The following is a 23,700-nucleotide window of genomic DNA, read 5'->3' on the forward strand; positions in this document are numbered from 1 at the left end:
GAATCCCGAAATAGTTTTAGGCTTTTGGGGTTTTGGACTAAATTTAACATATTATGCTTTTGGGCTAAAATTCAACCTTGTATATTGAAAATTTGGGCTTTTGGGCAGGCTGCCAATCTGCCCAATTTGTTGTTACACTAAAATTTGAATCTACACAAATCTGTCAATATGAATGCAATCTGCCAATCTGAAATCTGTGCACAATAGCATCCTTAATATGCCTATTCAATTTCTACTACACATGCATGCAATAAAAATAAATTAAGTGACAAATCCAAAAGGAAAAAAAATTAGTTACAAGCAAAGGTCTTAAAATAAATAAAGTAACAAACCCAAAAGCAAAAAAATTAGTTATGAGACAAAGTTTCAAAATAATTAAGTTACAAACCAAAAGCAAAAAAAGCAAAGCTTAAAGTTTATGAAGATTGTTGGCCTCTTCGGCCCCTAGCTTCTTGTCTGGCTATCTCTGCCTGCAACAAAACAATGTTTGATAAGGCTAAAAAACAAAACATCAGTGCATCATGTCCAAAATTTAGCAAATGTAAGCACACATTTTGCTAAAAACTAGTTATTACAGGGATGATTGCTCACGAAACAAATAGTTCTCTGCAGAATTTCCCAAGAACTAGTGTAGACTAGAAATAAACATACAACACGCTACACAGAGGATCACAAAGAAACCTGGTCTTCGTTTTCTAATACCCACATAGCACTGCAATCAGTTAAACTTAAAAGTAAGAGAAGTTCCTAGATATTGTTTAAAAAACTAAAAATAAAAATTAGGCGTGTAAGAATGAAGAGAACCCAGTTAGATGTGAACTAGTAATGAAAGGAACCCAGTTAGATGTGAACTAGTAATGAAAAGAACCCAATTAGATGTGAACTAGTAAAGGTTGCAATAACAATTAAAAAAATAAAAAAATGCAGATGATTGGGCATATGTGTGCTTTGCTTAACTAATCAGAGCAATTCAATCTAAACTTTAAGTCTGTTATTCTGCATGCCAGAAAATGAAATTGAACCCAAGGTGTTTGACGGAAAGACTGAGCGAACAATGTTCACTTAACCATTTTTCCCTTTGGTGCTTACAACCATTGAGTTAACCTTTGATAGTTCAGAAATGTGATAACAAAATTGAAAATTTATGCACTGAAATCAATCCGTTTAGATTCACACCCACAGGGCCACACCACATACAGATTCGAACTCAAATTCGAACTCACACATACAGATTCACACCCACATACAGTATACCCAAATGGCAATACACAATGATTCGAACTCCCAAATGCCGTAAATTCGAACTCACATACTCAAATAATGAACTTTATCGAACAAAAACGTACCTTTTGATAAAAAGCTCACAAATTCGAGAACCCAGTTGGAAATTGAATCTTCCGCTGAATAATACAGAAAAACTGAAGAAAAAAAATGGGGGAATAATACACAAAATTAATTCCAAACCCTAAGTTAAATTTCAAAAGGAAGACAGAAATTAGATTTCAAAACACTAAATTAAATTCATTACCTAATTTGGGATGACAGAGATTCGAACTCAGTGTTGGATGGAGAGTTCCCCAGAGAAAGATCATCGCGACAGAGAAAGGTGGCGTGCAGGTGGCTGTGTGGTGAAGGAAGGCTGGAGAGTCAGATGTGGCGGTGGCCGGTGGCTAGCCGGAATTCGTCATAGAGGGAGAGAGAGAGAAATGAGCTGAGGGCTCGCCGGCTCGGTAATGGAGAGATCAGAGATGAGATGAGGAGGGCTCGGCCGCTCGGCTATTCGATAGAAATGGAAAGGAAGTGAACTGAAGTGAAGTGGACTGTGAAAGTGAAATGGTATGCCGTATGCAGCATACTGACCTAAAAACAAACCAACGGCATAGATTAAATCCAAAACAATCAACGGTTCAAATAATTCTTTTATAATTAAAAAAATAATATATATATATATAATATTTATTTGCGGTTCGGTATGGGAATACCAAAAAAATGAAGATGCAAAACCGATTCCCGTACCGAAAATATCGATTTGGTTCGGGATAACATACCAAAAATTTTGGGAATTTTGGTCTGAGAATTTTTTGGTTTGGGATCGGGATTTTTTCGGTTTGGTTTGGGATTTTTGGGATTTTTTTGCAGCCCTAATCTCAACATAAAAGAATAGCTATGTTGGCGTGTTAGATATCAGACTACGTCGTTTCCTTGACTTGTGACAAATAGCCAAAGGCAAAGAACAAGTTGGAGCTCAATCACATACGCTTTTTCACGTTTCCAATTCCAATTAATGGGTAATGTGTTGGAAAATTATTAATAAATGCTATTTTCTCGTTTGCACACTTATGTTAATTCTATATATTTATTTTTATTTGATTAAAAGACGAAAAATAAGCATAAGAAAAAATGTGAGCAAAACATACATACTTTTATATATTATGTTTTCGATTACATTAGGGTTACATATTATGCTAATCAAGTACAATGATGTTACTAAACTGTACCAACTTTTGTTTTCTTTCCCGACAAATTATTCAGTCTTAGGCCGTTGTCATTTGCACTATATGGTTGGTTCCAAATCATCAAAAGAAAAGGGAACTTTCATGTGACATGTTTCAATATTTCATAAAAGCGGATACTAGAAAATGAAAATCAAGTGAAGATTATGTTTGGCAAAACAAAAAAAGCGTTTGTAGCTCGAGTAGTTTAGAGTGTTCACCGTTTTGTATTAATTTTCTCATTTTTTTTGCGTTTGATTTAATAAAAAACTCGGATGGGATTTGAGCAATTTTGTTTCAGTTTCTACACAACTAGATTGAATCAAATTGTAGATAGTTTGGTTTGACTTGTTTAAAAAGTACAAAAGCAAAACCGAATCGTAATTCCTCTCAATTCAATTGTCTGAATTTTGATTACACATTAACAAATGAACTATTATATCAATCATTCAAACACCAAAATTTTAAAGTTTTTAATATTATTCAAATATCGACATCAGTTTAATTAAAATTACGAGATCTAAGACCGAATCCACACTTAGCCTCAACTAACCCTTTTGACCTATGAACAAAACCTTAAACGCTAACTTCCAAATCCGAAATAAAAAACATTAATTTTGGTGACCCGCCGGTATTTTAAAAACTCCCACAAGAGTGACGATTTACAGTTTCCACCGGCGACGGAATCCCCCACACATTTTGTTAAATTAATTCTAAGATTTATGAGTCTATGACTACATGTTGACCACGCCACCCTAACTCTGGTTAGTCCCCACTCTCTCTCTCCTCTCTCTCGCTCTCTACACTCTCTTCCAATCGCGATTTCTCATTGGTGAAGCTTTTCGACCGTCGCGGTTTCCGTCGTTTAACTGCCGCCCGCCGCGCAGTTGCATTTCTGCAATGTTGAGAAGAAGCGCGTCCTCCTCCTCGTTCGGCTTCCTCGCCGTTGTCGTCCCTGCTCTGCTGCTTCTGAGCTCAGATTTGCTTTTCTCACTCTCGCTCGCTGACCCGCTCGCTGCTGCTGACGACTCGGTCACTGAAGCAGATCTCCTCCTCAACGCCAACGCCACCGAGTCCAATGTCTCGCTCTCTAAGCCCAAAGAAGGAAGCTTTGCGGATATGATCGATAAAGCTCTGGAGAACGAGTTCAAAGAAAATGATCAGAACGAAGGTTCGTATTAGATCCGATGTCCTTCCTCTTTCTATGCATTTTGGCTCAAATTAGGGTTTTAGGTCGAAACCCGGAACGAAAAGAGAAGAAATTTTAAAGGATCTTCGGATTTTGTGTTTGGCTGAGAGGAAAAGATGAAAAATTTGTTGAGAAAAGTTGGGTGTGGTGAAATTTCGTTGTTAAAAATCCATCAGATCATGCTTAAATTGTTAAATGCAGTTGTATTTGTTAGGTAATTCATGTTTTTAGTCTTAAATCAAACTTTTTTTTTTCTTTCCCTTTGCTTGCTTGTACTTGCAGCTACTGATCCTGGAAGTTTCAACAACAGCGTAGCCGGCCAGCAGGTGAATACCAAGCTAATTTATCCAGAATTTCTACAGAATGAATGGTTCTCAACCGTGGAGAGTCATTACATTAAGATCTGGTTCCGTTTTATTCAAGAAATTTGAAACCTTTACATTGAACCATTTCTTATCGTAATTCATGGGTTGCTGGTGCATATATAGTGCAATCTAATGTTTTGATGCAAACTTGATTTGGTCTCAAATGCAATATGTTGTAAGTGTTTCTAATTTCATTATTTACCTATCTTTGTGTGGATCAGGCAGTTTTGGAAACAGTTGCGAGAGTAAAGTCGAAGAAAAATGAGACGAAAGAAGAAAAGTACATGCTTATAATTTAAAATGAGTACAATTTTTCATGTATTCTTTGTCACTTGAATCTAGCCATTATGGCTTGTTTCACGCTAACTCTGTTGTAGAATAAACAGGTCGTTTCAACTACATGATGTTTTCAATCTGGATAATGATAATAGAGGTGAAGATACACCAACGCTGATTGATCGCAAGGTAAGATTGCTTCATGGAAAATATAATTGCTGCAGGTATTTATCTTCATGATCCTAAGTGTAACTCTGTTTAATATTTTTAGGACAATGTCTTCATTATATCAAATTTTAAATCAAAATATCCAGTGCTGCAACTAGACTTGAGGTAAACTTACTGGCTTATTACAGTTTCGTAAAGTTCATTGGTCTTCACTAAACAGAAGTGCTAATTTGAACTCATCTACTTGTTGCATTGTAGATTAATATCAGATTTGGTGGTCGTTATTGTATCTGCAACCTGTGGTGGCATTGCCTTTGCTTGCGCTGGACAACCGGTCTGATACATACATTCACGCATACATACACGTCTACATATATTTCCAAACTTCATAGAGAAAATATAATGCTATGATCTTACTTAATGTTCATATTCTGTTTCCTTGATACACTTGACAGGTTATTAGTGGATATTTGCTAGCTGGATCTGTTATTGGACCTGGAGGTTTCAACTTCGTCAGTGAAATGGTTCAAGTATGTTTACTTTACCCTACAATTTTATTATCCAAGAACTTTTTCATTTAATCTTGTAGTGTACAATAAAAAGTTTTCGGTAAGGCATCTTAAGTATGCTTCTGTAGTGAAATAATAAAAGAAACAATACTTTATCTTAGAGATAGGATTTATTCTATTTGATTGTTAATATATTCTTCTGATGGAAAGATATTTGTATGTCTCACATCCGTTTTCGCTCTGGTTTATGGGTGCAGGTTGAAACTGTGGCTCAGTTTGGGGTAATCTTTCTTCTTTTCGCTCTGGGCCTGGAGTTCTCCACAGCAAAGGTAGACTCTCGCCCTCCCTCTCTCTCCCTCCCTCTCTCTCTCTCTCTCTCTCTGCAGTTTTGATATGCTTATAGCTGAGTATAGTCAAATTCACCCTTGCATTATTGTAGCTTCGAGTTGTTCGAGCAGTTGCTGTTCCAGGAGGGCTGCTACAAATCTTCCTATTTATGTGCCTGTGTGGTATTACCGCCTCAGTATGTCTACTAATTTTCTACAGACTTCCTTAAAAAGTTTGTGCTTGCTTACATCTATCTTACATGTGAAAACATCTCCACCTTAATTTCTGGCTATTGAAATATCCATTCAAAACTAGAACATAGAGTTGTGATACATTCGTGTATTTTTTCTACGTTGATTCCTCAAGTAATTTGTAATAGTTTACTATATCTGGGATATGCAAGTGTGCACTTCCAATAAATTTTCTCAACATTAGTTTTTCAAGCTAAATGTTCTGTTATAGATGTTTCTCATTCTCAATGCTGCAGTTCTGATTGGATGCTGTTTGCAGTTATGTGGTGGTAAAGTTTCTGAGGGGATATTTGTTGGCGTGTTCCTTTCTATGTCTTCAACAGCAGTGGTAAATTACCATAAACCTACCTCATGCATGCTGACGTTCGCATAGCTTTGCAGGCTCTTTCACTCTTATATATCCATTTTCTTGGATGCATAGTATTCACAGGTCAATATTTTTTATTCTGGCCCTAGGTGTTGAAATTTTTGATGGAAAAGAACTCCACTAATGCCCTTCATGGCCAAGTCACCATTGGCACCCTTATTCTGCAGGTTTGTTGGTTTTATATACGCATTCCTTTGATGTACTTTCAGTTTCCATTTTGAACTTTTAATTTCTGCATTTTAGCACTGATTTGTCAATCTTCTAAATAAGTGTGGAGAGGATTTTGCTTTACAGGATTGTGCTGTGGGTTTGCTGTTTGCTTTGCTTCCAGTTCTGGGTGGGACTTCGGGTATTCTTCAAGGAGTGATATCTATGGCTAAGCTGTGAGTTTTCGTTTTTCTTTTAATTGTGTTTGTTCCTTTCCCTTGTGGAACAATCTTTAAAAAAAAATATATTATATTCACTTGATATGTGTGTAGTATACACTAGCTTGATGTTTAAATCATATATTGATTTTATACTAATGAAGATGAAGTTCGGAAGATATTTAGAATCTTTCTTGTTCTTTTCTATAAAATTACTTAATTAGTGACAAATCTGTATGCTGGTTATATGTTTACAACATCATATTTTTCTTTAAACAGGATGGTGACGTTGATTACATTTTTGGCTGTTCTTTCTATTTCATCTCGTACTTGTGTTCCTTGGTTACTTAAATTGATGATAAGTTTATCTTCACAGGTACCGTTTTCTTTTCTTTGTCCTAGAAAATTGCTAATTATCTGTAAGCTACATTTTTCGTTAATTTTAAATGTCATCTTTGCAGACCAATGAACTCTACCAATTGGCATCAGTCGCTTTCTGCTTGCTTGTTGCCTGGGTATGTTTCCTTCTCGATTTATTTGCCTGGAATCCTTGTTCTATCTTGCCGAACTTCTCATTTCTCTTGTTCTGCTTGCTATAGAATCATATTCATTCTTGTTTCTTTCATTTATACTTATTGGTTGTTTTCCATTTTTTACAAGTTACTTTTCTAATGCATTAGGAGCATTACATCTGGTGTTTTACTTAATTTTATAGCAAGCCGGATTGACTGATGACCTAAGAATAATTTTCGGCTACAAATTTTTGCTCCCTCAACTTCCGTAAATTGGTCAATATGTCCTAGTCCTACTATGTACGCATAGACCCTCAGCATCTGGTTAATAGGGTCCTTGTGCATCTTATGAGTCTATTGAAATGATTTTAAGATAGTTGAATGCTTTAGTTGCCTGACATGCATGTCAGATTCTAGTCATGCCACTGTAGTCTAATTGCTTTTACAATTTCAGTGTAGTGATAAGCTCGGACTAAGTCTGGAACTGGGTTCCTTCGCTGCGGGAGTGATGATATCAACAACTGATCTTGCACAACATACTCTAGAACAAGTAAGGCTACATACTTTATACTGTATGATTAGTAACGGTACTTGAAAATGCTCAACTGATCTTCCTTGTTTATCCTTGTTTCATCTGCTGGTGTCACATCCCGGCCCGGGTTCACCACATCCCGGGCCCATTCCACCACCGTAGCACGATATTGTTCGCTTTGGGCTTACCATTCCCTCACGGTTTTGTTTTTGGGAACTCACGAGCAACTTCCCAGTGGGTCACCCATCCTGGAAGTGCTCTGGCCTCCTTCTCGCTTAACTTCGGAGTTCCTACAGAACCCGAAGCCAGTGAGCTCCCAAAAGGCCTTGTGCTAGGTAGAGATGGGAATATAAATTTAAGGATCACTCCCCTGGGCGATGTGGGATGTTACAATCCACCCCCCTTAGGGGCCTGACGTCCTCGTCGGCACACTTCCGGCCAGGGATTGGCTCTGATACCAATTTGACACGTCCCAATCTCGATATTCTTTGAATACCCGGATAGGCACGTGCTGGCCGACACCTGAGGGTGACGAAAGCCATTTATTGATTACAAGAGTAATGATTAGGAGGAACATAAGCATGAATAGTCATTAGAATCTAAGAGTAATAAACAAAGTTTAAGAAAATGTCTAGAGTGCACAGAACACGGTCTAATTCAAGATTTACAAAAGGAAAGATCATCTCGCCGACTCGTTGCCTGAGCCTTCACTGGAAGACCTTGAGCCTTGACCTGGTCGTTTAAAGGAAAAAGAATGTCTGGGACCTACAGAACTGGAAGGGTCTACTGATTCTCTGGTACTCTGTGACCGGAAATTTCGACTCCTCTGATTTTGATTCCGCTGTCTATTCTGTCTCTGGGGCTGGATCCAAGTCTGAGGTTGATCTCGTATGTTCGTATCCCACTTAGATTGTTCTATACTCAGACTTATCTCAATTACTTGCTCATAAGTTCTGGGTCTTTGAGCAGCTACCAATGTACGATACTCCTGGTTCAATGCAAGCATCGCCTGATCCATCTGTGCCTGTGGATTATCATAAGTCCCATTGTGATGCCTAGCCAAGCGCCTGAAAGTATTGTCAAATTCTGTGATGCTGAGGTCACCCTGTCGGAACTCTAAATACTCCTGCCTCTTCCTTAATTTGTAGCTGGGGCTTAGAAAGTAAATAATAATACGTTTCCTGAAGGCAGCCCAAGTCATCCAAGAACTAGGTGGACGAGATTCCTTCGTTAATTTCCACCAACTCCTAGCATCACCCTGAATAAAGAAACCTGCAGTGTTTGCCCACTCATTTAACAGACACTTCATAGCCTCTAAAGTATCATCCATTTTCTCTAACCACTGCTCAGCCTCCTCATAATTTCCCACAGATTTCAACTCAGTAACTCCATAACTTCTAACGATTTCTAAATACGTCCGATTCGGGCTATGACCCTGGAAGAGCATTCATTAGTGCAGTGGTAAATTGCTGGATTCCCCCCATTATAGAAGAACGAGATTGTCGAGGTACATTCCCACCAGGATTAGCCATGATTCTGACAAAAACAACAAAATTTAGAAAGATTGAAATTTACCAAATTGGTAGAAAGAAACCCTAACCATGCTTTGATACCAATTGTCACATCCCGGCTCGGGTCCACCACATCCCGGGCCTGTTCTACCACCGTAGCACAATATTGTCTGCTTTGGGTTTACCATTCCCTCACGGTTTTGTTTTTAGGAACTCACGAGCAACTTCCCAGTGGGTCACCCATCCTGGATGTGCTCTAGCCTCCTTCTCGCTCAACTTCGGAGTTCCTACGGAACCCGAAGCCAGTGAGCTTCCAAAAAGCCTCGTGCTAGGTAGAGATGGGAATATACATTTAAGGATCACTCCTCTGGGCGATGTGGAAATATACATTTAAGGAACCATGCAGTCGAAGAAGCTACTTGGGAAACAGAGGAATCAATGAGGAACCTGTATCCCTTTCTTTTCGTGTAAATTCGCAATTTTGAGGACGAAATTTCTTTTAAGGGGGATAGATTGTAACATCCCACATCGTCCAGGGGAGTGATCCTTAAATGTATATTGCCATCTCTACCTAGCACAAGGCCTTTTGGGAGCTCACTAGCTTCGAGTTCCGTAGGAACTTCGAAGTTAAGCGAGAAGGAGGCCAGAGCACTTCCAGGATGGGTGATCCATTGGGAAGTTGCTCGTGAGTTCCCAAAAACAAAACCGTGAGGGAATGGTAAGCCCAAAGCGGACAATATCGTGCTACGGTGGTGGACCCGGGCCGGGATATGTCAGATTGGTATCAGAGCATGGTTAGGGTTTCTTTCCACCAATTTGGTAAATTTCAGTCTTTCTAAATCTTGTTGTCTTTGTCAGAATCATGGCTAATCCTGGTGGGAATGTGCCTCAACGACCTCGTTCTTCTATAATGGGGGAAATCCAGCAGTTTACCACTGCACTAATGAATGCTTTTCCGGGTCGTAGGCCGAATCGGACGTATTTAGAAATCGCTAGAAGTCATGGAGTTACTGAGTTGAAATTTGTGGGAAATTGTGAGGAGGCTGAGCAGTGGTTAGAGAAAATTGATGATACTTTAGAGGCTATGAAGTGTCTGTTAAATGAGTGTGCAAACACTGCAGGTTTCTTTATTCATGGTGATGCTAGGAGTTGGTGGAAATCAACGAAGGAATCTCGTCCACCTGGTTCTTGGATGACTTAGGCTGCCTTCAGGAAACGTTTTATTACTTACTTTCTAAGCCCCAACTACAGATTAAGGAAGAGTATTTAGAGTTCCTACAGGGTGACCTCAGCATCACAAAATTTGACAGTACTATCAGGCGCTTGGCTAGGTATCATGATGGGACTTATGATAATCCGCAGGCACAGATGGATCAGGCGATGCTTGCACTGAACCAGGAGTACCGTACATTGGTAGCTGCTCAAAGACCCAAAACTTATGAGGAAGTAATCGAGATAAGTCTGAGTATAGAACAATCTAAGTAGGATACGGACATACGAGATCAACCTCAGACTTGGATCCAGCCCCAGAGACAGAATAGACAGCGGAATCAAAATCAGAAGAGTCGGAATTTCCGGTCGTGGAGTACCAGAGAATCAATAGGCCCCTCCAGTTTTGTAGGTCCCAGACATTCTTTTTCCTTTAAACAACCAGGTCGGGTCTTCTAGTGAAGGCTCAAGCAACGAGTCGGCGAGATGATCTTTTCTTTTGTAAATCTTGAATTAGATCGTGTTTTGTGCACTCTAGACATTTCCTTAAGCTTTGTTTATTACTCTTAGATTCTAATGACTATTCATGCTTATGTTCCTCCTAATCATTAGTCTTGTAATCAATAAATCGCTTTCGTCACCCTCAGGTGTCGGCCAGCACGTGCCTATCCGGGTATTCAGAGAATATCGGGGTCGGGACGTGTCAGCTGGAAAAATGAAATTCCTTCACCCCCATTCCAATTTTATTTTCTGATTTTTGAGATGCATTATACATAAGTTTTCTGGCATAAAAAATAGTACAACTGGCAGTATCATAGTCATTATACGGTTTACTTTCGTGGTCCATATGTGGACGATAAATTGTTGCTCATAATGTTGAAGTTCCTTGATAGTAAGATAGCAGCACTGAAGTTTGTTGCTTGTTGCAGATTGAACCCATCCGCAACCTTTTTGCTGCTCTTTTTCTTGCCAGCATCGGGATGCTAATCCATGTTCAATTTCTCTGGAACCATGTTGATATATTACTAGCATCTGTTATATTAGTTATCATCATAAAAACAATTATTATCACCATGGTTGTCAAGGGATTTGGTTACAACAACAAAACATCATTTCTTGTAAGTTTGATTTGAAGGTCACATTTTCATATTGCTTCTTTCTAGTAATTTAGTTGTTCACATTTATTGAATTCTTGTATTTGTAATTGTATAGGTTGGAATTTCTCTGGCACAGATAGGCGAATTTGCTTTTGTTCTTCTAAGTCGTGCCTCTAATCTCCATCTAGTCGAGGTAAGTGCTACTATTGAAGTAGCTTATGATGATACTTTAGGCCCACGGTACATCACTGGCTGTGTTCTCTGGATCTCTAACTTCAATCTTGTTAGAAAAAATAGTGTGATAATAACGAGCTAGTTTGCTGAAACTTCGACCATTTTCAGGGGAAATTATATCTGCTGCTTCTTGGAACCACAGCTCTTAGTCTGGTATGAAAAATCTCTCTGTTCAGTGTTTTAATGTTATTTTTTTAGTCCGTTCTTGTTACTTATGTACCTGGCTCTTTTTTTGGCCCTAATGCATGTGGTTTTGTTGATGAAAAAAGAGTTAAGATCACCCGATTCTCTGAAGCAGAGAAAAAAAATGGTCATGAATATGAAGTTTAGCAATGGCATCTCGTATAATAGTGTTTTCCGACACATTTTCTGAAATCTATTGCAGGTGACCACTCCTTTTCTATTCAAGCTAATTCCTGGTTTAGTGCATCTTGGTGTGCTTTTAAGATGGTTCCCTCCTGATGGTGCTGTTGAGGTATTGACTTAAAACTCAATTGTAGAAATGGTTCCATACAACTTGATCGAAATCAACTATTCCACGCATGTGTTACATCTTTATCTTGACGTCTCTTACATATGTTTGCTGACTTCAGATTGGTTTTAAAGGAGATAACCTTCGCTCAGATAGTGGCAAACGTGTCATTTTGATGGTCCGAGAATCACATGATTCGTGATCTCTGTATAAAGGAAAAACTGTAAAGGCAATCTCCGGTTTACCCACAATGTTTTTACTCCAGCCGCATTTGGGGAGTGGTTCCAGTGGAGTTGATAAGGAGGAGGTAACTATTTTCTTTACTTCTCATACAAACCTACTTGGAGTAATATCCGTTTCACATTACCGGCCTAAGTCAACAGTTCAAATCGAGCCGAAGTAATGGACAGAACAGAAAAGAGAAGAGACTATCTAACTGCTGAAAGAAATAACACAATGATGCTTTACCTTTATAGTATTCATTCTTTCCCACTGTTAATTCTTTTGGAGTTGTAACATAATTTTGTCTTGTAATTTTGGATACATCAAGTAATCTGTATATCATACCTCCTTCCTTTGTCTAAAGCTTAATTGTAAACATTCACACTAAATTAAATGGGTTTTCGTTCCTTCTGGAATTTCAATTATCCTAGTCGTCTACTTGTGACCTTGAAATGAGTACTGGTACATCACCGTCGATATATTACTTTGGCCGGTGGGATTTTTGTATTGTCAATATTTGTATACAAGCATGTGTCTATCGCTTTCATCATTTTTTGGTGCTACTCAAGTCCATGCTACTCTGTCCTATATTAATATTTTCGTCTCCTTCATAGGGCAAGTCGTGAGATCAGCTGAGACTACTAGCTCGAAGAAAACCAACAAAATTCTTGAATTGTCCAATTAATAATGACAGGTTTTTTTTTTTTTGACCAAAAAAAAAAAACACGTTGTACACATTTTGTTTCATTAAGGTAAAATCCCAACTAGATTAAATAATAATAATAATAATAAATGGGGGATGAAACCCATCCAGCTGTTGTCTGTGATAGAGGGAAGAGACCTAAATAATTACTGGGGTACGATTGTTTGGGAAGAATATTTGGCATCATTTTTTTATACACGTTTTTGTGGAGTTTACTTTGTAATGCTTTCAACGATTTGAATTGTTTATTTTTCAAGTTTTTCTTAAAAACCGTTAGATTGAGGGTTTCTTTGTAGAATCATATTCGTCTATTTTCTTCACTACACATGAATGTCTTAATGTTTTGGATTTATCTAATTTTTTGAAAGTATGATCTATGAGTGATATTTTAAAAGATTGACAGTTTGAATCGTCAAAAACATTACGAAATGGGTCTCACATTACAGCTTTTGGAGCAAATGCACCATAAGTACTGATCTTGTAGTACATGAACAAAAGTTGCTGGCCATTCACAACATCTTCCTGAAAAATTGACTATAAACAATGAAAGCACCCATATTCTTATGGATATTGCTCTTTCCCTTTCCTGAAAGCAGAAATTGTTGCACTCTCGTCAATCACAGTGTAATATGTGTGCAAAACTAGCTTATCAAAAACATAAACCAGATATTCGTATGGATATTTCTGGATCAAAATCACGATCAAAGCTAGGACGAGCAACTGAGATATTTCTTAGAAGTAGTGCATGGACGACAAGTTTCTGCTAGATACATGGCCGTGCATGCATTAACAAAATTGACCATTAGGTTTCCAAAAAGGCATACAATTTACAAACTAGTTTCTAGAAAAGGAGCTCAATGCATGGTGTAGTAGTGTGTTTCCAACTTCCTAGCTAGGGCATCGGAGATGCAAAGCTTAAGTTCTAAATCAGGAGGAGAAGCTGCCGCTGCTGCTGCAGGTGCAGGCAGCACTGCAGCTAAAGTTGATGAAGAAGAAGTAGGCTCAAATTTCGACATTAAACGCATAAGAGGGTTTGAAGGACACCGATATGGAATATTAGAGCTGCTGGAAACTTCAATAGGTTTAGATAAAACGTTCAGATTAATCAGCCCCACCTGCAGCCAGAGAATCTATATTACATATATATGAACCAAATTTGAGAACATTATATTAAGCGGAGAGCAGCTTCTTGGGATCCCGCTCAGCTGTAGCAAATACGAGATTGGTATAGGACCATGTATTCACTGTACATATAAAAGTTCTTATATATTAATTTCATCGATTCTCATTTTTCTATTTCTTTTTCTCTAAAATACGAGAGTCCTATACAGTAAATACATGGTCCACACAAAAGTTAGCCCATCATAAATACATAGATAAACTTAGGTCATTTTGTATTGGAGACAGACTTTAAGCAACTTAAACTATCATATATGTTGAAATAGATCAAAGTCACAAGTATGGATTGTAATTATCACTATAGCTAAGTTATGGGTTAAAGTGATGGCTACAACCTTCCAACTTGTCATCTCACTTCTTGTTCTATCATACTTTTCTTTTTGTCAATGTTTCTCCCTAAAATCTGGGATTTGCTTAATTGTATATTGTTATTTGTTCTATCCTTGGTGTGTCCGGTTTCTAAGGGCAGAAACCATTTGGTGGGTAGTGGTAAAAAGTCCACTATCTTGTAATTTGTTCTCCGGCTCTTTATAAGAGCTTTGTTCTCTCTCTTGTAAAGTTTATGAAATATATACAAACCTTGAAATTCAATAATATAAAACAAGATAAAAAAAACCGAATATCTGGAAAATGAAAATTATTATCCAAAGTCCGCATAGATTTCAGCATACAGCCATATATGCAGAGCTGTACGTTATCTGTTTCCTTTCTTCTTTTCTCTCCACTTTGCGTGAAGCCAAGACCCCCCGATAAGCATGATTGCATGGCCACCATACAAGTTGAGTAGTTGTTGCACCATTTCTATTATACTACACACACACACACACACACACACTCACACACATACAATACCACTAAAATCAACCATACAAGTTGAGTAGTTGTTGCACCATTTCTATTATACTATACACACACTCACACATATACAATACCAATAAAATCAATCATAAAAATTCTCCCTTAGCACTGCTTAGGTCCCGGCATACAACCAAGAACCCCAGATAAGCATGACTGCATGGCCACCATACAAGATGATTAGTTGTTGCACCATTAAATATAGAAATACAACACCCATTAAATATAGGAAGTTTATGCGCAAATTGTCCGTTGTGTATTGAATGACGGAGTTTACATCCATAATATACTGAAAATTAATACGTCAAATTTACCAATATTAAACAGTTTTGTTTCGAGAAGAACGGAATATCATCGATCCATCTATCAATTTATTATAAAAGAAAATGCCAAAACATGATCTGCTGTGTTTTGGAATTGAATCCAAGAACCCCACGACTGCATCATAACACATTTTCAAACCAAAAAGGATGTAAAGTGTTCTATCCCTGCAACCAACAACAACACATTATAAATTCATTCGTATTCATTACTAGACAAGTCTTAATTTCTTTATTAAACTGTTTAAACAAACACTAAAATAACAAACAGCTTGATGTACGGCTAAATATTCATCTTTAAAGTTTCTATGACGAATCTTCTCCTCGTCGAAAATTATATACGGTTCATATTAAACAAACTTTAAAACGGATAAACTACTTTGAAGGGGGTTTACAACTTGATTGGTTATCTTGATTTCGATTAGATTTCCATTATCCCTTGTTACAACGACTTTTACCTCATATATTTTTTTTTGGTCGCAAAAATTCGACAACTTTGATAAAGCTGAATTTAGATATCACGCGGGAGTTTGTTAGGGTTGTCACATGATACATGAATCTCCAGCTACCCTTTTCAACGATTGCGACTACACCCAGTCTCTTTGTCCTTTTTCTTGTTTTACCATATCTACCCCTGACGTTTTCACAAATTTACATGCATGCCCCTCCCAAAATTATCACCAGCTACCTCTAAGTACTAATCCAATTTTGATGATCAGATGGGCTAACTAATTTTCGTTTGAGTTTTAATCGAGACAATTAACATACACGCATCAATCCAAAAGAAGGAAGACATGGACATGCATGAGTTGTTTGAAATTAAGTAATAATCTTGTTCCTAATCATGAGTTTTTTTTTTTTTTTGAACCAACAGTACAGTCTGCACTAAATGGGTGGATGAGTGCATTAAACCTCACAATGGGCTATCAATAATGTGGTTCAAATTTACCTTTGGCGAAAATCGAACCTAAAACCCCTCACTTACAAGTAAAGAGGAATACCACTATATCGTAATACTAAGTGGTTGTTCCAAATCATGAGTTAACAAATCAAATAAACTCGTCCAAGATACTAATTTAATTTTAAATATTGGGTTTTGGCTTTCAAAGTTAGGCAATTTGGTAGAGATCTAGCTTGTTTTTATATACTCTAAAGTACGCTTAATTCAAAATTTAGGTTTAATTTATATGAATGATGAATTCAAAATTTTAATCAACAAAAAGAATAGGATATTAGCTTTAAACTTTTTGCTACAGTAGTACGTTTTAGTATTATTTATCTTCAATTTTAAGTGGAAATTTTTTTGTTCGATTCTTGTTAATGAAAACTATCGAAATCTACACTCCTCATCCCTTGAACCCGGAACACACTAAACTGAAAAGAAAGACTGATTAGGCAACTTACCACCCAAGCAATGCCCCAAATTCCTCACTTCTATAATATAAAATAGGAAACTTTCATAAAAAGGGTTTGGACTAAGTTTATTTTAATAAAAAAAATCATCCTATAACTTTATGTAATGAAAAATACTTAAATTTTAACGAAAAACTCTTAAATTTTAATAAAAGGGACAAAAAAACTTAAATTTTAATGAAAAAGACATCATTTTAATATTTAAAAAAAAAAAACTGACGTGCGAACCCGCGCGCTCTCACACAAACTGTTTATGAAATTTATTACACTGTTTATGAAATTCACTACATTGTTTATGAAACTTACTACATTGTTTATGAAACTTACTACATTGTTTATGAAACTACTGTACAACACTGTTTATGAAACTTAACAATATTACACTATTTATAAAACTTAATAGTAAATGCTCATCCCAAATTTTCAAGTTATTTCACCATAATGCAATAAAAGGATAATAAAAAATGATAGCGATCAACGTCCACACTCTTAAAGTCATGCATGGCTAATAGCTCAATACCATTACTAGAAAAAATGGTGATTAGTCCAACGATGTTGTCAATGATGTTGCCCCACCCCTACCCCCAACCATCCCAACCCAAATCCCTGTCCTTAATTTAATGTTCTTGTATTATTAAATAGTGTGCATTTACCAAAATGCCCTCAGGGCAAGAATGTTGACTTTCGTTGACCATCTCATCAAAACATGTATAACTAAATTTTTATTTTAGTTTATTCTTATCATACTCATCGTCACGAACGTGTTGGTGTGAATGGATTCGAATTTGGAGTTATAACAAAGATTTATGTTTCGAAACGTCAAACGTTTTCAAGTTTTCCACGTTTCGTCTCTTGTGACCTTAATTTGTGAGCTATTGGGACCCACTTTGGATCCTTGTCCCCTTATTCTTTCCCCCTTACCCATGCATGCATCCCCCTTCCCCTTTTCTTTTATCTGTCACTTCCCTCTATCTCTCTCAAAACTCTCTCCCTCACCTCTCTGACTATGATATATATGAGTTTTCTAAAATTAGGGGTTAGTACATTTTAAGAGTAATTGATTTAGTATTACTATATATAAACTTGGTCCACTCATGGTTTGTTTTGCGCACTCTTAAGGACCTAAGAACGAGGCATACAACCCAAGCTATGAGGTATTCCCATATCAATGAATTTGTGTCCCTTTCTATGTGTATGACATCTCTTGTAATCACACTTTCTAATATTCCGTCCGCTTGTATTTTGAATTAGTAATATGTTCTGAACATGTCATGCATTATCACTTTTAAATGTGTTGGCAATTGATTACTATATTTTATTAAGGTTTGTATTTGAATACTATATTACGTGGTTACGCGCAAATTTTTTTATGCATGTTCCTTATGTTCTTAACATATGCATTCATGAAATGGCTTGCGTCACCCTCGGGTGTCGGCCATCCTATTGTCCTTTGAACACCAAGATCGGGGTGTGTCACCACACTTGACCGACTCCCTCCCAACCATACCGCCCCAGATGTAGTTCTGAATCGAATAGAAACCACTTCAATTTGAAATTTTAATTTTAGAGGAATAAAATATGTTTGAATTATGTCAAGGGGTTATGCAACTGAATGATTGGTTGGGTGCTCTTTACAAGCGCCTTTAGTTAGGTTTTTTTTCTTTTTTATTTATTTTTTCTTTCTATTGTCCTTATCATCAAATAAAGTTATAAGATGATTTTTTATTAAAACTTAAAGTTTTGAAACTCTTTTCATTAGTTTTTCTTATAAAATACCATTGTATTAAAAAAAATAAAAAACTCTTAACACCATTAAGAATAAAAATACCATTAAATTTTTATTTTGATAACGCAGGCAAGAATTTTTATTTAAAAACCGAGATTTTTCTGGAAACTACGGAAGATGAATCATCACGCTCCCAACTTATGTACTCTAATATTATTCTAACCACTTTGATGAGGTATTATTCAAATTTCATAAATATAAACAACGCTTTCACGAAATTTCCACCTCATGTTATCTTCTTGGCTGCTTGCTAGCCAGTTGCAAACTTTGTTTTATCATCCAGGGTTCGGACATTGGCTAAAACCAAGACATTTCTCAATATAGCAGTTATTAATTCTCTTAATTTCGAAGTAAACACAGTTTTTAAGTAAAAGACTATTGCATTTGTCAAAATTGAAAGATTTTTCAGTGTGTCAAGAACACGCTTATGTACACTAAAGGTCATAATACAAGTGATTGAATATTTTAAGAAAAAAAATTTCAATCACTTGTAGAATACATTTTATGTTCAGATCGTATTTCCGACAATCTGAAAAATTTCTCAGATATAGATAGATCCCACTGATTGGTGGCCACTTAATAAAAACTAAAATAAAATCCATCTCAAGGGCATATCCGTCCTAAAAGAAAAATACCTCCAAGCATAAATGTGCCCCCCTCTCGTGTTCATATGATGGTTCACTTGCCCTAGAACTACTAGCTCTCATTCATTTTCTTCTTCTCCTTCTATGCTCTAATTAATTCGGTGTTGGTTTTTTCACACGTGTGAGCAAACAAACATGGATGCTGGCCACGCTCCGCCATATGGTCTAACCCTAGCTGAGTTTTCCGAGCTGGAGGGCCTCATCGACGCGTACCACAAATTCGAGCCGTCGCCGAACACATGCACGTCGCTAATAACGCAGAAAATCGAAGCTCCGGCACAGCAAATTTGGCCGTTGGTCCGGAACTTCGACAACCCTAAAAAATACAAGCACTTCATCAAGAGCTGCAACATGAAAGGCGACGGCGGAGTTGGGAGCATAAGGGAGGTGACGGTGGTTTCGGGACTCCCGGCGTCGACGAGCACCGAGAGGCTGGAGATTTTGGACGACGAGAAGCACATAATAAGCTTTAGAGTTATGGGAGGGGAGCACAGGCTTAATAACTATAGGTCGGTTACTTCGGTTAATGAGTTCGTTAATTGCGATGGTGAGGAGGGGAATAATCAGGTGTACTCGATTGTTTTGGAGTCGTATGTGGTGGACATACCAGGAGGGAACACCGGGGAGGATACAAAGATGTTTGTGGACACTGTGATCAAGTTGAACTTGCAAAAGCTTGGAGTGGTGGCTATGGCGGCGAATGTTGTGCATGGCAACACTGGAGGAGGACATGATCAATCATGAATTGACTATTATAATTTTTATAAAAAAAAAATTCAAATTTTAGTGGTTAGCGCATTGCTGTTAATTTTGATGCAAGTTGAATATTGTTCCCATTTCTTCTTTTTTATTTTATGATTTTTATTTCACTAGCTACAGTTGGGGATTTGATAAATATGTACATTTTTATTTGGTTGCGGGGATAGGAAAGAGATTATCTCTGGATATTTTTCACCAAAATTCACGGATTAAGTGATTTGGATCTTTAAAATTTGATCCCAACGATTATAAAAACAGAAGTTCATTTTAAAAGTTATAATAATTTTAGTTGTTTGATCAAATTTTAAGGCCCCGATCACTTGATCTGTAGGATTTGGTGGAAAAGATTCGGAGATATAAATGGTAGCTTCATCAAGGTAGTCTATTTTTTCGAGGTCAAAAAGATTCACAAAGTCATTTAAATGTTTTCTGGCTATCATCATCATGAATTGAATCCAGAATGTAATATGTGAAATACGAGCATGAAGTTCATCTTCAATCACCAGCCACCCCGTAATAGTTGGACATTGGGATATATTCGAGATATGTTATGGGGGATATTATTTTTTAAATGTCATCATTTTTCTCTCTTCAATAAAATAACAAGAGCAAAAGCACTTCGTTTGGTTGGTTTCAACAGGAAAATGATCTTGCCGGATTCTTTTCTTGGGATCTAGAAATCCTGTAATCATAACCGTTTATGATATATCGTACGATCAGTTTTTATTAAGTATTATTTATATTTAATTTAAAATTTAAAATAATTTCTGATAGTACGATGTACGATGAACGATTATGATTACGACGAATTTCTAGAAAAATGATCCGGCAATGATCCTTTTACGTTTCAACATATTATAAGCATTTTATTCTTATTATCTTATTGGGTTCCATTGGCCTCCTCTAGACTTGACCCGTACTATCTTGAAACTTGTCTTCAATTAATTAAACAAATAGTTCATATATAATATAATCCTACGTACATTGAGAATGTAAGGCCTCCAACCGAATGTTCTAAAGGTCAGAAAACTGAAAATAGCTCGAAAACTATCTCTAATCGAAGGTCAGGGCAAAGAGCTCATAGGTTTCACTAGACCAAAAAATGTCAAAAGGCCAACCGGCTAGCCCAAACCAGCCAGTCCCGGGCCGGGCCACATGCTGACATCATATTTAATTTATTTTTTGGGGCCAAAATTTTCTAAAAAATATTTAATTATGGGTTTATATTTTTGGGCCGAGAAAGGTGATTTGGTCAAAGTTGGGGTGTTCATTTTATAAGCATGTTTCCTTGCTCATTCATTTTCTACGGCCAAAATGGGACAATTATAATGGGTGTAGTTGTAGTTGTAGCTCCTTTCATAAGCATGTTCCTTTCACAATTTATTTTAAATATTTAATTATATTACATTTAATTTGTTGTAGTTGTAGTTTTTAAATTTAAATAATAAATTATGTTTGGCTCTTAGTTTGAGACGATTTTTTGACAGAGCTAAAACGAGCCATATGGTCATTTGGCCCTCGGTTGGAGATGATAAAAAATATGGCCCTGCATTGTTTATTAAAATATTAATTTCTTGAAGAACCAGATGGCTAAAACGAGCTCTTTGGTCAACCTTCGGAAATGACCTAAAGTTTTGTTTGGAAGCTGGATGCTCTAAAATTCTTATGGCATCGGATTAGACCAAGTTATTCTACTTAGTGAAAGCACTTTTTCTCTAAGTTATTAAAGGTTTTATTGTGTCTCAGACAAAAAAAAGTAGAAATACGTTTTAGTCATTTTATGGAGAAATACCTACTAGATGCTTCTTCCTGAAACACTTCTAATAATTTTTCATGAAACATTATATTTTCACCATAAGTGTTTACGAACACTAGTGTTTTTGCTACGAAAACGATTCAAATGAATCCTAAAATAACTTTCACGGCATCTAATATATTTTTTTATTCTCTGTATCAACCGAGCTCATTATACAGAGTGGACGTATATTTTTTCTTTATTTTTTGACAAAAAAGGTATATTTTTCTACGTAGCTTTCATGCATATTAAAGAAGCGGCTGAGAGCTTAAATCGAGCAAAAAAATTGACAGATCTCTGCCTTTAATTTTTGCAAGAATTAAAAAAAGAACTATTGAAAATGGTTTGAAAGTTTTGAGTTTTAATCAAAATGATAAAAAAATGTTGTAAGTGAATAGGATCAGAAGTAACTTTTTAAAGTAAAAATGTTCTTAATGTTAAAAGTGAATAGTACAAAAAATGATTCGTTAAGACTTTCTAAAAAAAAAAGAGAGACAGAGAGATAGAGAAACAGGGTCATTGAGATTTGTGGAGGGCAAACATTAGGTGCATAATTTGGTCCAGTGCTTTGTTCGTGCGGCTTAAATGTCAACCCTGAATCCAACGGCAAAAAGCCGGCAAAAGGGAAGAAGAAAAAACTAGGGAGAGACTGTGTGTGCAAAACCTTGAGGGTGCGTTTGTTGCACCGAATTGTCTCGGATTAGACTAGCTGCATAGATTAAGCTGGACTGGCTTAGACTAAACTAAGCTGGATTATCTTAGTGATGCGTTTGGTGCAGTGTCGAACTAAGAAGTATGATACTAAAATTTTCAACATGCAATTCACAAAATCCGACACCAAATTAGCACAAACAACTCAAATTGGGTTCAAACAGGGACTCTTTCTTCTTCTTCTTCGCTGGAAATTACAAGCATAGACTCTTTCTCCATGTCATTGTCCCTGGAGCCCTGGAGCACATTGCACATTGCACACTACACACACACATAGCAATCTGCTTGAAACCCATCAAACAGTCCAATCAGTCCATAAAATTTAACAGATTGACAAACTCTATCACATAAACCTTAACTAAATCGCATTATACAACCTGCAAAAACTCAACTTAAATTCTATTTTTTTTTAATATCTAGAACAAAACAACATCCATTTAAGTTTTGCACAACACATCGACAAGATGAAACAAAATTTAGTCAAATTTCAGGAAAAACCTGCCTTCTAATAACAAAAACAACAACAACTCATCATATATCTGTCCTATTCAAAGGCCCAGAGAGCAACATTCAGACAATGGCATTAGCAGCACTTGCAATCCTAGGCCAGGGATCAGCACACTCATTTCCGATTGGACTAGTACCCTTTCATTTCTCCCTTTCGGATTCACAATAACACCAACATTATCTTCAAAGTACATGAAGACACCATCCTTTCGGCGCCATGGCTTGCACTTCCTCACGATAACAGCATGCAGGACCTTCTTCCTGAGGTCAGGCTTTCCCTTATTGACAGTGGCCATAACCATGTCACCAACACAAGCAGATGGCAACCTGTTCAAACAACCCTTGATCCCCTTCACGGAAATGATGTAAAGATTCTTAGCTCCGGCGTTATCGGCACAGTTCACAGTGGCTGCCACTGGAAGACCCAGTGACATCCTAAACTTGTTTCCAACGGACCCTCCACGCCCTCGCTTCGACATCTTGCCTGCTGCGGAAACGAGACTCAAAACTCAACTTAAATTCTGAAATTCAACACCTTTCAATAAATCCAGATTCCATAAATAAATAAAAAATTAAAAAACAGATGGAAAAAATTCAAAACAACTAGAGAGAGTGAGAGATGGAGAGAGATGGGGTTACTTCGATTGGAATCGAACGGGGGAGGAGGATGAGCGATTTAGGTGGAGGGTGACTAGGATGCTGATAAGGACAAGCAGGACGTAGAGATGAGGGTGATAAGGACGAGGATGAGGAAACAGGGCAAGGAGGGAGCAGGAAACGCAGGGAGCGATGACAAAGACTCTCTCTCGCAGGAAGAACGAGGTTCTCTCTCGCAGGTGGTCTTACGAGTCCGGTCGAAATTAGGGTTCTTGGTCAAGAACTCCTAACGAAGTCTTTAATCCCAGCGAGTCCCATCTAATCCCATTAAAC

At 37.1% G+C, this 23,700-nt stretch overlaps 2 protein-coding genes and 1 pseudogene across 4 annotated transcripts; 2 read left to right on the top strand and 1 right to left on the bottom strand.

Annotated features, from left to right (window-relative positions):
- Positions 1 to 3,120: 3,120 nt before the first annotated feature.
- Positions 3,121 to 12,523, top strand: LOC126603631 (K(+) efflux antiporter 6-like). 3 transcript variants are annotated; one of them, XM_050270547.1, is made up of 20 exons: positions 3,126 to 3,663; positions 3,964 to 4,007; positions 4,268 to 4,326; positions 4,424 to 4,511; positions 4,594 to 4,655; positions 4,749 to 4,824; positions 4,946 to 5,020; positions 5,257 to 5,328; positions 5,439 to 5,522; positions 5,837 to 5,905; positions 6,034 to 6,111; positions 6,239 to 6,327; positions 6,589 to 6,685; positions 6,771 to 6,824; positions 7,276 to 7,371; positions 11,003 to 11,191; positions 11,286 to 11,363; positions 11,513 to 11,557; positions 11,790 to 11,879; positions 11,998 to 12,523. In XM_050270547.1, exons 1-20 carry the CDS (start codon positions 3,393 to 3,395, stop codon positions 12,076 to 12,078), a joined length of 1,797 nt encoding a protein of 598 aa, XP_050126504.1. In that variant the 5' UTR covers positions 3,126 to 3,392; the 3' UTR covers positions 12,079 to 12,523. The 3 variants fall into 3 exon arrangements, with proteins under 3 accessions (XP_050126506.1, XP_050126504.1, XP_050126505.1); XM_050270548.1 differs by having other exon boundaries at positions 4,433 to 4,511; XM_050270549.1 differs by lacking the exon at positions 11,003 to 11,191 and having other exon boundaries at positions 3,121 to 3,663.
- A 6,494-nt stretch (positions 12,524 to 19,017) lies between these two features.
- On the top strand, positions 19,018 to 19,876 carry LOC126603641 (abscisic acid receptor PYL2-like). The gene has a single exon (XM_050270562.1). It carries the CDS (start codon positions 19,134 to 19,136, stop codon positions 19,740 to 19,742), a length of 609 nt encoding a protein of 202 aa, XP_050126519.1. The 5' UTR covers positions 19,018 to 19,133; the 3' UTR covers positions 19,743 to 19,876.
- A 2,774-nt stretch (positions 19,877 to 22,650) lies between these two features.
- Positions 22,651 to 23,299, bottom strand: LOC126603643 (60S ribosomal protein L23-like; annotated as a pseudogene).
- Between the last annotated feature and the right edge of the window lie 401 nt (positions 23,300 to 23,700).

The sequence above is a fragment of the Malus sylvestris genome, chromosome 15 (genome assembly GCF_916048215.2).
Source record: "Malus sylvestris chromosome 15, drMalSylv7.2, whole genome shotgun sequence".
NCBI lineage: Eukaryota > Viridiplantae > Streptophyta > Magnoliopsida > Rosales > Rosaceae > Malus > Malus sylvestris.